The sequence below is a fragment of the Episyrphus balteatus genome, chromosome 3, assembly GCF_945859705.1.
Source record: "Episyrphus balteatus chromosome 3, idEpiBalt1.1, whole genome shotgun sequence".
Lineage (NCBI taxonomy): Eukaryota > Metazoa > Arthropoda > Insecta > Diptera > Syrphidae > Episyrphus > Episyrphus balteatus.
The window spans coordinates 14,541,384-14,552,882 of NC_079136.1; the positions used below are offsets into that span (position 1 = coordinate 14,541,384).

Below are 11,499 nucleotides of genomic sequence, written 5' to 3' on the forward strand. Positions count from 1 at the left end.
TAAAGTTATTTGAATTCATAAATTGTTTTATAAGCTTTATGAATTCAAGTGGAGGTTCAAAAAGTGTTTCCAATTTCAAAATAAATACAAATTCAATTACAAGCATTCATATCCAGGGTTGTTTATTATATTAGGTAAACAATTTTTCAGTATAGGTAGGTTTTTACATGGTACAACTTGCCCCGGAAAAATGTTACAACTAGCCCCAGCATGTAATTTTTCAAACAAAATCAATTTAAAAAAAAGCGAAACTGATATAGACATAACATATACACGCAATTTGAGCCAAAACACAATTGCATATAACAAAAAAACACTTAGCACTCTATATTTTTAGGGTAAATAGGTAGACCAAAAATAAAATTTAAAAAAAAAGTTACAAACATGCTTTTTTTGGGCACCACTAGTATAACTTCTCACCCTGTCGTCTAATCTTCAACTGAAGAAAATTTGCCGGTAGATATGGAAAAATTGAGCATTTTTCTCCTTTACGCGTTTCTTAATATTGAAAGGAACATCGCTTTTTTTAACTGTTAATTCTTACCCCTGTTACTTTTAGCCCCACTCTCCCCTAAACATGATCGATATGCGTTTTAGTAAGATGCAACTTCAAAGTGTTACGAATTGCAATCAGAAATATATAATGAAATGGTTATACCTACTAATTATTCAATATTATTTTCAATGCATGTTGGTCTAGACTCTAGATCATAATTGAAGATTCATAATCATAAATTAAAAATTCTTATTAAAAAAAAAGCTAAAAGGCTCATTTCACCCCTGATGCAATAGAAAAATCAAAATTATAAACCATAAATATTAAAAGCCGACATCAAATTTTTGCATACTCAACGAAAATTTCAGTTTTAAAGCGTTTTAGTAGTATTAAAAATAAATTTATTATTTTATTTATTTTTGAAACGGTTCTATTCTAACTAGTGGAGTAACTAAAGCAAATTATTAGGGAACCCGGCCGAACAGCTCTGATTTTGAAGATTTTTTTTTTCAAACGTAGGTAATTAAAAATACTTTAAAGTCTATAGATTAAAAACTGCCGATAAACTAAAATTACATTTTTTTTTTAACAAAACTATTTTTTACTTAAATTTCATTAACAAATGATAGCAAAAGATTCTCTAGGTAATTTAAGGAAAAAAATTATATGAGAGTAAGGGCCCATATTCCATCGTTTAAGCGATAAATGCAATTTTCTCACAAACTCCACTAAATTTAACCAAGAGTTTTTAAAAGAATAGTCCTCAACTCAAAATTTTGGAAAAAAAAAACGTTATTAATAATTTTAAATGGCTTTTTTCTTTTTCGTAGTAAAATATGAATTTATTTTTAAAAAATTTTTGGCCATAAATTATATCAGTTGAATTCCGAAGAGGAAAAGGTAATACATATTACAGTTTTGAAAAAAAAAAAAAAAATATAAACATAACTTCAATTTCATAAAATGTTTCATAAAAACATTGATTTTCTCAAAGATTTTGGCAAATAACAACTTTAAAATTTTGCTATTTAACTTTCAACAATAAGTGCTATTAAATAAATAAAAAATAACTTTATATTTAAATGTTGAACTTAAAAAAAAAATAAGTTTAATTTTTTTCAACACTTCTATTAAAATAAAATGCACGACTGGGGTCGCACGTACTTGCTCTTATGGTAAAAGTTACTCTAATGTTAAGGCTTTTGATTTAACAAAATTAGGAAAATTTAAAATAGGCATGATATTTTTAAGGAATTTCATAAGTAGTGAAAAAAAAATAAAATCTGATTTTTATAAATAACTAAACACTATTTTAAATGGTTTTTTTGCAAAAAACCAAGTATGCCATTTGATTTCTTGTATAAAAAAGAATTTTTAGAAAAAATTTTTTTTTAAACATATTTTTTTTTTTTTGAGAAATTTATTTTATAAACTTCAATGCCATTTCTTTAGGGCATTGCATTAATTGGAATTGTCCGAAAATTGCATTTTCTGTTATGGATACATTTGATAAAGTCAATTTTTATTGTACTCATAAACGTTGCTTTTACTTTAAATTGACAAACATTTGTTCATTATGATAATGTTTTTGGGAAAATCCTACAATTAGTTCAGGTAAAAAAGTTTCCACATTTTTAGGGTTAGGTGATTAGATTGCCATATAGTTGTAGGAAAATCCCTTAAGTGAAGCAGGTACATATGTCCGGTTATTTGCAAACATGTGTAGGTATATGCATACAGTTTTTTAAAGTCTTTAACTCTTTTTCATTAATATATTTTCGGAAAATCCCAAATACCAAACTTGAAGGTATCCAATCTATTATCTATTTGCATGAGCATAGGAAGTTAGGTAATTCATAAATGTACATACAAATATGTATTCTTCTATGTATTGGTCACAAATAACTATTAAGAGTTATAAAAAACCCTTAAATTACGCGTTGGTTTCTTTTACTTTAAAAACAAAACCACTTGATCAATTGACAATCGTTTTTGACCGAGTGCGGAAGAAAATTTAGATTTGAAAAAAAAAAAAAAAAATATTTTGTAAAGACAAAGTTTTTGGAAGTGCTCTATAATAGAAATTGTGTTAAAACCAATTACAAAAACAAATTGTGCAAACACAGGTTTTAAAAGTGTACATCTAATCCAAAAATTGTGTTAAAACCAACTGCATTTTTTAATGCAATATATCAGCAAAGTGCCTCAATATTAAAACTAGTGAAAAGTGAAGTAAAAGACAAAGTTTAATTTTGCTTTTTCTTATTAAGTACTTAAAGTGAAGTGTTAAGCCTTAACCACTAACATAGATATTGAAGATTAATTTAACATACTATTTTTTTTTAAATATCCAAAAAGGGAAACATAAGTTTTATCAATTTGATTTCTTATTTTTTTTTTTAAACAAAGTTTTGTGAAATACTGTGCCTTTGTTTTGATCCAGCTAAAGAAAAAAAAAACTACTACCAGCAAGGCGGTGAAACTGACCAAATTGTGTTAAGATATTGATTGGTGAGTTATTTTGAAAGATAAATAATTTGTTCATAATTTGATTTTGACATTTTGATAAAATTTTACATTGAATTTGAAATGGAAAACAATTTTTCACAATCTCAAAACACCAATAAGGGGAAAAAAAATAGAACATTTAATTTTTCTAAAACTGATAAAAACTTAAATAAAGTCTGTAGCGACGTTATTCCTAAAAACGATGACAATTTTAGTTGTATTAAGGGGTCTTTCTGTCAGAACAGTGACATATTTGACGGTAATTTTAGAAATACTCAGTGCACCAGCAATGCGGTGATGGCATTGTGTATGTCCCAACTTAAATCCGTGACAACTTGGAACACTGATTTCATCGATAAGATTTTGGTACAGGGACATGAGCTTCATGTTCAATCAATTTCCAGTTTTGTTGAAAGGTTTGGCCAACCGCCGCCGTCATCTTTTTACTTGGCGGCAGACGAAGTTCTTGAATTTTTTTCGGTTGAAAATACCAATTTTCATGTAGAATATAAGTTAGATCCTTTTCAAGGCTATATTGATGAGTCGGAATGTTTTTTTACGGAGCTTAATCGTTTTTTTTCCAACGAATTATTTGGTGTTTTGACTGTTGCTAATTTGTCGGTTGCAGTTTTAAAGAACGAAAATTTGATTTGTTTGTTCGATCCTCATAGTAGAGATCAAAATCTTAACGCTGTAACAAATGGTGTAGCAGTTCTTCTAATGTTTAAAAGCATACAGGAACTAGTTTCAACCTTTAAATCGTCCTTAGATTCAATGCTAAAGCCTCTATTTAGTATAACTCCATTAAAAATAGAGTATGAGTCATTTTGTGAGAATGAAACTCCGTGGACAGTTAAGCGAAAAAGTTTTTCATTCAAACAAAAACAAATTTTAGAAAAAAACAAAGCTAGATTAAGACTTTTACGTTTGAATGAGACATTTAAAGCAAAAGAACGGAGAACCCAAATAGAATCAAGAAAAGGGAAGAATGAAGCAATTCTACATGCGATAAGAAAAATGGACGTAAAACGGAAAAAAATCTTGCGATCTCAAAAAGATTTTAAAAATAAGGAAAATGATAGTCTTTTAATAAGAATGCAGACAAGGAGAAGTCTAGCTGAAAATCGAATTTTAGAAAAAAAGAAGGACATAGCTAAGAAAAAGATTTTAAGGACTGAGGAAACTTATAAGAAAAGGGAAAATGAGAAACTATTGACAAGAATGCAGACAAGACGTAGCCTAGTTGAAAATCGAATTTTAGAAAAGAAGAAGGACATAGCTAAGAAAAGGATTTTAAGGACTGAGGAAACTTATAAGAAAAGGGAAAATGAGAAACTATTGACAAGAATGCAGACAAGACGTAGCCTAGTTGAAAATCGAATTTTAGAAAAGAAGAAGGACATAGCTAAGAAAAGGATTTTAAGGACTGAGGAAACTTATAAGAAAAGGGAAAATGAGAAACTATTGACAAGAATGCAGACAAGACGTAGCCTAGTTGAAAATCGAATTTTAGAAAAGAAGAAGGACATAGCTAAGAAAAGGATTTTAAGGACTGAGGAAACTTATAAGAAAAGGGAAAATGAGAAACTATTGACAAGAATGCAGACAAGACGTAGCCTAGTTGAAAATCGAGTATTAGAAAAGAAGAAGGATATAGCTAAGAAAAGGATTTTAAGGACTAAAGAAACTTATAAAAAAAAAGAAAATGCAAGACTATTGACAAGAATGCAAACAAGGCGCAGCATCCCTGGATTAAAACAAAAAGAAAAGGCACTCAATTCTAAACAAAGGAAAGAAAAGCGAGAACATCATTTATACAAATTTCGAGAACAATATTACAATACCTTGCAAAAGAAAAACAGTTTAGACTGTCAAGCAAAGCTTAGATTTATTAAAGAAAGAAGCATGTGTCCTGAGCATATTTGTTGTTTTTGTGAAGGGCTATTTTTCGCGCATTCAGTTGTAAAATACCAAACTAATTATTCCAAAAAATATTTTGGAAAAGAATTTGTTGAGAGCATAGATAAATTGAGAAGTAATTTGTCACCGTGGACATGTAAGACTTGTTATAGATACGTCCAAAAAGGTGTTATTCCAAAATTAGCGACCACAAATGGACTTAAATTTATTCCCATTCCAAATTGTATACAAATACTTTCTCCTCTTGAAGAAAGAATGGTTGCGCCCTTCATCAATTTTATGCAAATTCGCGATTTGAAACCCTTTGCCCTGAATCCCCAACTTGGAATGAAAGGAAGCGTTGTCAATATTTCAGTTGAGGTGAATGATATGCTGCAGGTACTGCCACGGCGTTTTGACAATATGAAGACGATTCAGTTAAAACTCAGGCGACATCTTGACCATGCCACAAACTATATGTTTGAGACTATTCGACCAGCAGTTGTGTGTGATGCTTTGAAATACCTCATGACCACACCTCTCTATATAAAAAACAACATTCAAATCGATAAAGCTTACTTTAATCAGTATGACAAGGAGTATGATGAATTAGTTGAGTTCATTGTGGACTCTAATGATGCACAGAACCCACAGGGCTCTCTCGATAGGTTTTCACAAGGTGATAGCATGTTAGAAGAAATTAATTTGGATGAATTCAAAGGGTTACCGAAAGCAAAACCTAGTACATCAAATAAGGGCAAAAGATTTGAAGAGTATCAGGTTTTACAACAAGAGATTCACGATGAGGTCTTAGTTATTGATAGAAACAAAGAAGCAGCAGATTGCATTCCAATAATAGCACCTGGTCAAGGGAAGACTCCAGTACCATGGCACTTATACCCAAATTTAGAGGAACTATGTTTTCCTAAAATTTATTGTGGGCATCCCTTAGAATCTTCAAACAAAATATCTTACTCAGAGAGAGCAAAGTCAATCGCTCGGCGAAATGACAGGCGCGGGTGTGTTCCCACTAAAATTTTATACATGGCAAAAAAGAAACTCGAACAATCGTGTCTCTCAAATATTAATATTTGCCTCCGGAAGAGCAAAAGAACAAATCAAGTGACCGCAGACAATATTTTAAAGAAAAATTTTGTTGATTCCCTTATTCAACACGACGCAGGGTACAGGATTTTAAACCGTATTCCGTCATCTCCGTCATACTGGGAGTTAAAAAAAATGCAATTAATGGCAATGATTCGCCAATTGGGCAAACCTACACTCTTTTTAACTCTGTCTGCTGCCGAATCGAATTGGCCGGAATTAATCCAACTTCTTTCAAAACTATTAAATAACCAAACACTTAGTATTGAAGAAGCCATGTCACTAGAAAACTGCGAAAAAACTGAGCTTATCAGAAATGACCCTGTTACTTGTGCTAGATATTTTGACCATAAAGTTGCCAAATTTATGAAGTACATAAAAAGCAAAAATGGGCCATTCAACGAATTTGAAGTCCTAGACAGTTATCAAAGAGTAGAATTCCAGATGCGTGGTTCACCCCATGAGCACATGTTCTTATGGCTCAAAAATGCTCCTGTTTATAAATTAAACGATGAGGAAAGCAAGTCGCGATGCACCTCGTTTATTGATAGGTTTATCACGTGCGAAGATAACCCTATTAGTCCCTATATACCCTACCTTCGCCATAGGCATTCGCATACTTGTAATAAGGGAAAGTTAAATAAAACCAAATGCAGGTTTAACTTCCCTATACCAGTTATGCTAGAAACCCAAATTCTTGAACCTCTTCCCGAAACTCCAGTAGGTAAAGAAAAAGAAGAACTTTCAGCTATTTTAGGAAAAATTAGGACCCAAATGCAACATTATTTTGAAAAACCATCCCTTGTTCCTTTTGGTGAGATACTGCATTCACTCAAAATTACAGAGTCCCAATACATTAATGCGATCAGGAATTCCTTAAAGAACCCCCAAGTATTTTTAAAACGCAACAGTTTAGAAGTTGCAATAAATTCCTACAATAAGGACGTTTTGAATTTGTTTGAGTCGAACATCGATGTTCAGTTTGTCTTGGAGGAATACGGAATAGCTAATTATATTGTGAACTACATTAGCAAAGTGGATGCTGGTTTATCCAAGCTTCTAAGAGATGCTGCATCAGATATTAATCAGGGCCATAAAAATATTAAAGACAAATTTAGAAATATCGCGAATGTTTTTCTCAACAGCAATTTGATGTCTGCTCAAGAAGCTGCATATCACGTACTATCTTTGCCATTGTCGAAAAGTAGTAGAGGACATGTTTTTATAAATACAAGTCCAATTGAAAGTAGATTAATGATGCTAAAGTCCAATAAGTTTCTTCAGAACCTTAACTCTGATTCCACTGACATTTTTGTCGAAAATGACTTTAAAAAATATTCAAAAAGGCCTGTGAAACACGAAGAATTATGCTTAGCAGATTTTGTTGCGAATTTCACACATTCGCGTAGGCAAAATGATGAAGAAAATGAAAACGAAGATAACTATCATTTAAGGCACAATTCTAAGATAATTCGATATAGAAGATACAAATTGGCACAGGATCCACACAATTATTATCGTGAGCAGATACTTTTATTTATGCCTTGGAGAAATGAGGCCGAGGAAATAGAAAATATCGATTCTAAGGAAGCTTATTTGAGGAATAGAACATTAGTTGAAGCGAATAGATTAAAATATGCCATAGTAGAAGACGATATTTTAGATGAAGCACTTGAAGAAATAAGACAAGGCAACGAAAGGCATGAATGCACTCCATCAGATTTTCTTCCTGAACCAGAGCAGATAGATATTTTAGAGCAGGGCGGAGTAGAAAATAAAAAGGAAAATTTAGTTAATCGTTTCGTGAGTCCACCCAAAATTTCCCAAGAGCGTATGATTTTACTGCTGAACAAATTAAACAAAGACCAACGAGAATTTGTAATGCATGTATATAATTGTTTTAAAACGAAAAACTGTTTGCCTCTTAATATATTCTTAAGTGGTTCTGCTGGAGTCGGTAAATCTACGGTAATCAACTCCATATTCCAACTAATTACTAAATATTTTGATAATAGACCGGGAGCAATTGGAGATTCCATAAAAGTTTTGCTAACTGCTCCCTCAGGAAAAGCTGCTTTTTTGATTAATGGGGTGACACTTCATACAGCTTTCGCTCTCCCCGTTTCTCAGTACGGAGGGACCATGCCCAATCTTTCCAGTGATATTGCGAACACGATACGACAAAAGTTAATCAATCTTAAATTGCTTATTATTGATGAAATATCAATGGTTGGAAGTCGTCTTCTAAGTAGGGTAGATACAAGACTACGACAGGTTATGGGCCGAAATGAACCATTTGGAGGGATTTCCATTATTTTAGTTGGAGACTTGAACCAGTTACCTCCTGTCTTTGACACGTTTATATTTAAGGCACCACAAAATAACGACTTAAATGTTTTTGCCGAAACGAACACGTTATGGGCACTTTTCAAAATTTTTGAGCTAACCAAAATCATGCGCCAACAAAATGAAACCTTATTTATAAACGCACTGAATAATCTTGCTACGGGAACAATGACAAGTGAAGATATTCAGCTAGTTAAGAGTCGTGAAGTTGATAGCACTTCTATACCTGAAGACGTAATTCGATTGTACTCAACGAATAATGACGTTGATGAGTATAATAGTTTAAAACTGTCAAAAGCACCGGGTGAAGAAATAAGTGCCACATCCATCGATTCTGTGCTTGGAAAAGTGGGAGAAGCAATTAAAAAACGAGCATTGGAAGCACTTCAGAAGAAAAAGTTGTCTGATTTAGGGGGTCTTTCAAATATAGTACGTCTTAAGAAAAACATAAAATATATGATTACAACAAATATAGATGTTGAAGACGGTTTGGTGAACGGAGCCTGTGGTGAACTCAAGCACATTTCAATGAAACCCAATACGAGTGAAGTAGACAAAATTTGGATTTTATTTCCACCAAATCCTCAAGTTGGATTGAAAGCCCGACAGTCCTTAAATAAATTCATAGAATTAAATGACATAGACCGCAACTTGGTCCCTATTGAAAGGAAAGTTCATTCAATAAATGTGAATACCGTTAACACATACCAAATTCTTAGAAAACAATTTCCAATAGTTCCAGCAGAAGCCATAACAATTCATAAAAGCCAAGGCCAAACATACGATAAAGTGTGCATCGATCTGAGAAAATCGAAAAAAATCAGAAGATCTATGATGTACGTTGCGTTAAGTAGAGTAACATCTTTGACAGGGCTTTTTATAATTGGTAATTTCTCACCACCAAATGCTACAGCCGAAGAAAATTTGATTTTGGATGAGTTAAGACGTCTTAGAAATGATTGTAAAATGAATTTGTCGTTTAAAAATTTTGACCAAAAAACCGGCTTAATTGTTGCTTACCAAAATGCTCGTTCTCTTAAAAAGAACATAAATTGCGTTATAGCCGATCACTGGTACTCAAATTGTGATGTTTTAGTTTTTTCCGAAACTCAAACACTTTATTCAGATTCTTTGAATATACCGGGATTTAAACTAATTTATAGGTCAGATCAGGATTATAAAAAGCGTAAGCCCAGAGGATTAATGTGTTTTGTAAAGGAAACCTTATCAATTGACACAAAGAGCATCAAATCGGCTACAATACAAATAATTATAGATTCGACAAAGAAAACTCATATTGATTTGCTCTCATTTGAATTAGGTGAAGTTTTAGTTATCGCAGGTTATAAATCTCCTTCGGCTTCATTTGAAGACTTTAGGGAACAATTCAAAGATTTTATGAATGAAATAAGACACAAATTACTTGGAAAAATCGTTCTGTTGGGAGATTTTAACATCAATTTAAGAAATAAGCCGAACACATTTCTCCATGAAACTTTGACGGAATGGAATCTTAGATCCGCACTACCTAACAATACAGTTACTACAGACAACAATACCCAAATTGATGTCATATTTTCAAACATACATCCACTAGAGTGTGGAGTGTATGAAAGCTTCTTCTCAGATCATAAACCAATTTACTTTATATTTCCACAAGAATAATTAATATGGTGAGATGATCGAATAGGTTTTGGTTAGGTTTTCATAGTTCTTCTTTTATAATTGTTTTTTTTTTTCTTTATTATAATGTTACATTCATTTTGCATACATTTTTTGTTCATAACCGTATTTCTTACATTACAACATGAGGACTATGCCTACCGGGGAAACCTCGGTAAAAAAAACGCGTGAAGGGTCTACCTCCTGGGTAACGTGGAAAGACCTAAAATTTTATTTTGAGTGTTAAAAAAAATATAAGCTAAGTTGTAGGTTTTAAGAAATGTGGGTTATATAATTTTTAGAAAAATTTGGTTCATAAAAGGGAAGAGCCGACATTTAGGACAGATTTTGCTGAATTTTTTTTGTGTTTGACTTTTTTGAAGAAAAAAAAATGCAGTTATATTGCAATTATATTGTATATTACATTAGAGCCGTTTTCGAGTTATTTGGTACAATTTGAAAAATTTGTATGGGAGGTAGGTACACTTTTTAGACTTTTTTGAGAAAAACTAAAAATGCAGTATTATTGCAATTGTTTTGAATATTACGTCTGCAAAGTTTAATCAAAATCGTTAGAGCCGTTTTCGAGTTATTTGGTTTGAACTGAAAAATTTGTATGGGAGGTACACTTTTTAGACTTTTTTGAGAAAATCTAAAAATGCAGTATTATTGCAATTGCCTTGAATATTAAGTCTGCAAAGTTTAATCAAAATCGTTAGAGCCGTTTTCGTGTTAATTGGTTTGAACTGAAAAATTTGTATGGGAGGTACACTTTTTTGACTTTTTTGAGATAATCTAAAAATGCAGTATTATTGCAATTGCCTTGAATATTACGTCTGCAAAGTTTAATCAAAATCGTTAGAGCCGTTTTCGTGTTAATTGGTTTGAACTGAAAAATTTGTATGGGAGGTACACTTTTTTGACTTTTTTGAGAAAAACTTAAAATGCAGTATTATTGCAATTGCTTTGAATATTACGTTTGCAAAGTTTAATCAAAATCGTTAGAGCCGTTTTCGAGTTATTTGGTTTGAACTGAAAAATTTGTATGGGAGGTACACTTTTTAGACTTTTTTGAGAAAATCTAAAAATGCAGTATTATTGCAATTGCCTTGAATATTAAGTCTGCAAAGTTTAATCAAAATCGTTAGAGCCGTTTTCGAGAAATTTGCAATATCGTATTTTTTTGTATGGGAGGTATACGATATAAACGAGATATAAAAAAACAAAAAAAAACCAACTTTCGAAATTCTATAAAAATCATCTGTACCAAATTTGAAGAAAATCCGACCACCCGTTTAGCCAGTAGAAATGTGTACAGATGGACGCACAGACGCACAGACGCACAGACGCACAGACGCACAGACGCACGGACGGAATTGCGAGACCCACTTTTTCGGAATTCTCCATCATCGTAATGTTGGTTTTGATTAAAACCTCAATTTTTTTTTTCGACACGAAACCAATACTTGCCCTATAGAGCAAGT

The 11,499-nt window shown here is 32.0% G+C and overlaps 1 protein-coding gene across 1 annotated transcript; it reads left to right on the forward strand.

Annotated features, from left to right (window-relative positions):
* Nucleotides 1–1,722: 1,722 nt before the first annotated feature.
* Nucleotides 1,723–11,499, forward strand: LOC129915631 (uncharacterized). Its single transcript, XM_055995255.1, has one exon. The coding sequence runs from the start codon at nt 3,086–3,088 to the stop codon at nt 10,016–10,018; it is 6,933 nt and encodes a 2,310-aa protein (XP_055851230.1). The 5' UTR covers nt 1,723–3,085; the 3' UTR covers nt 10,019–11,499.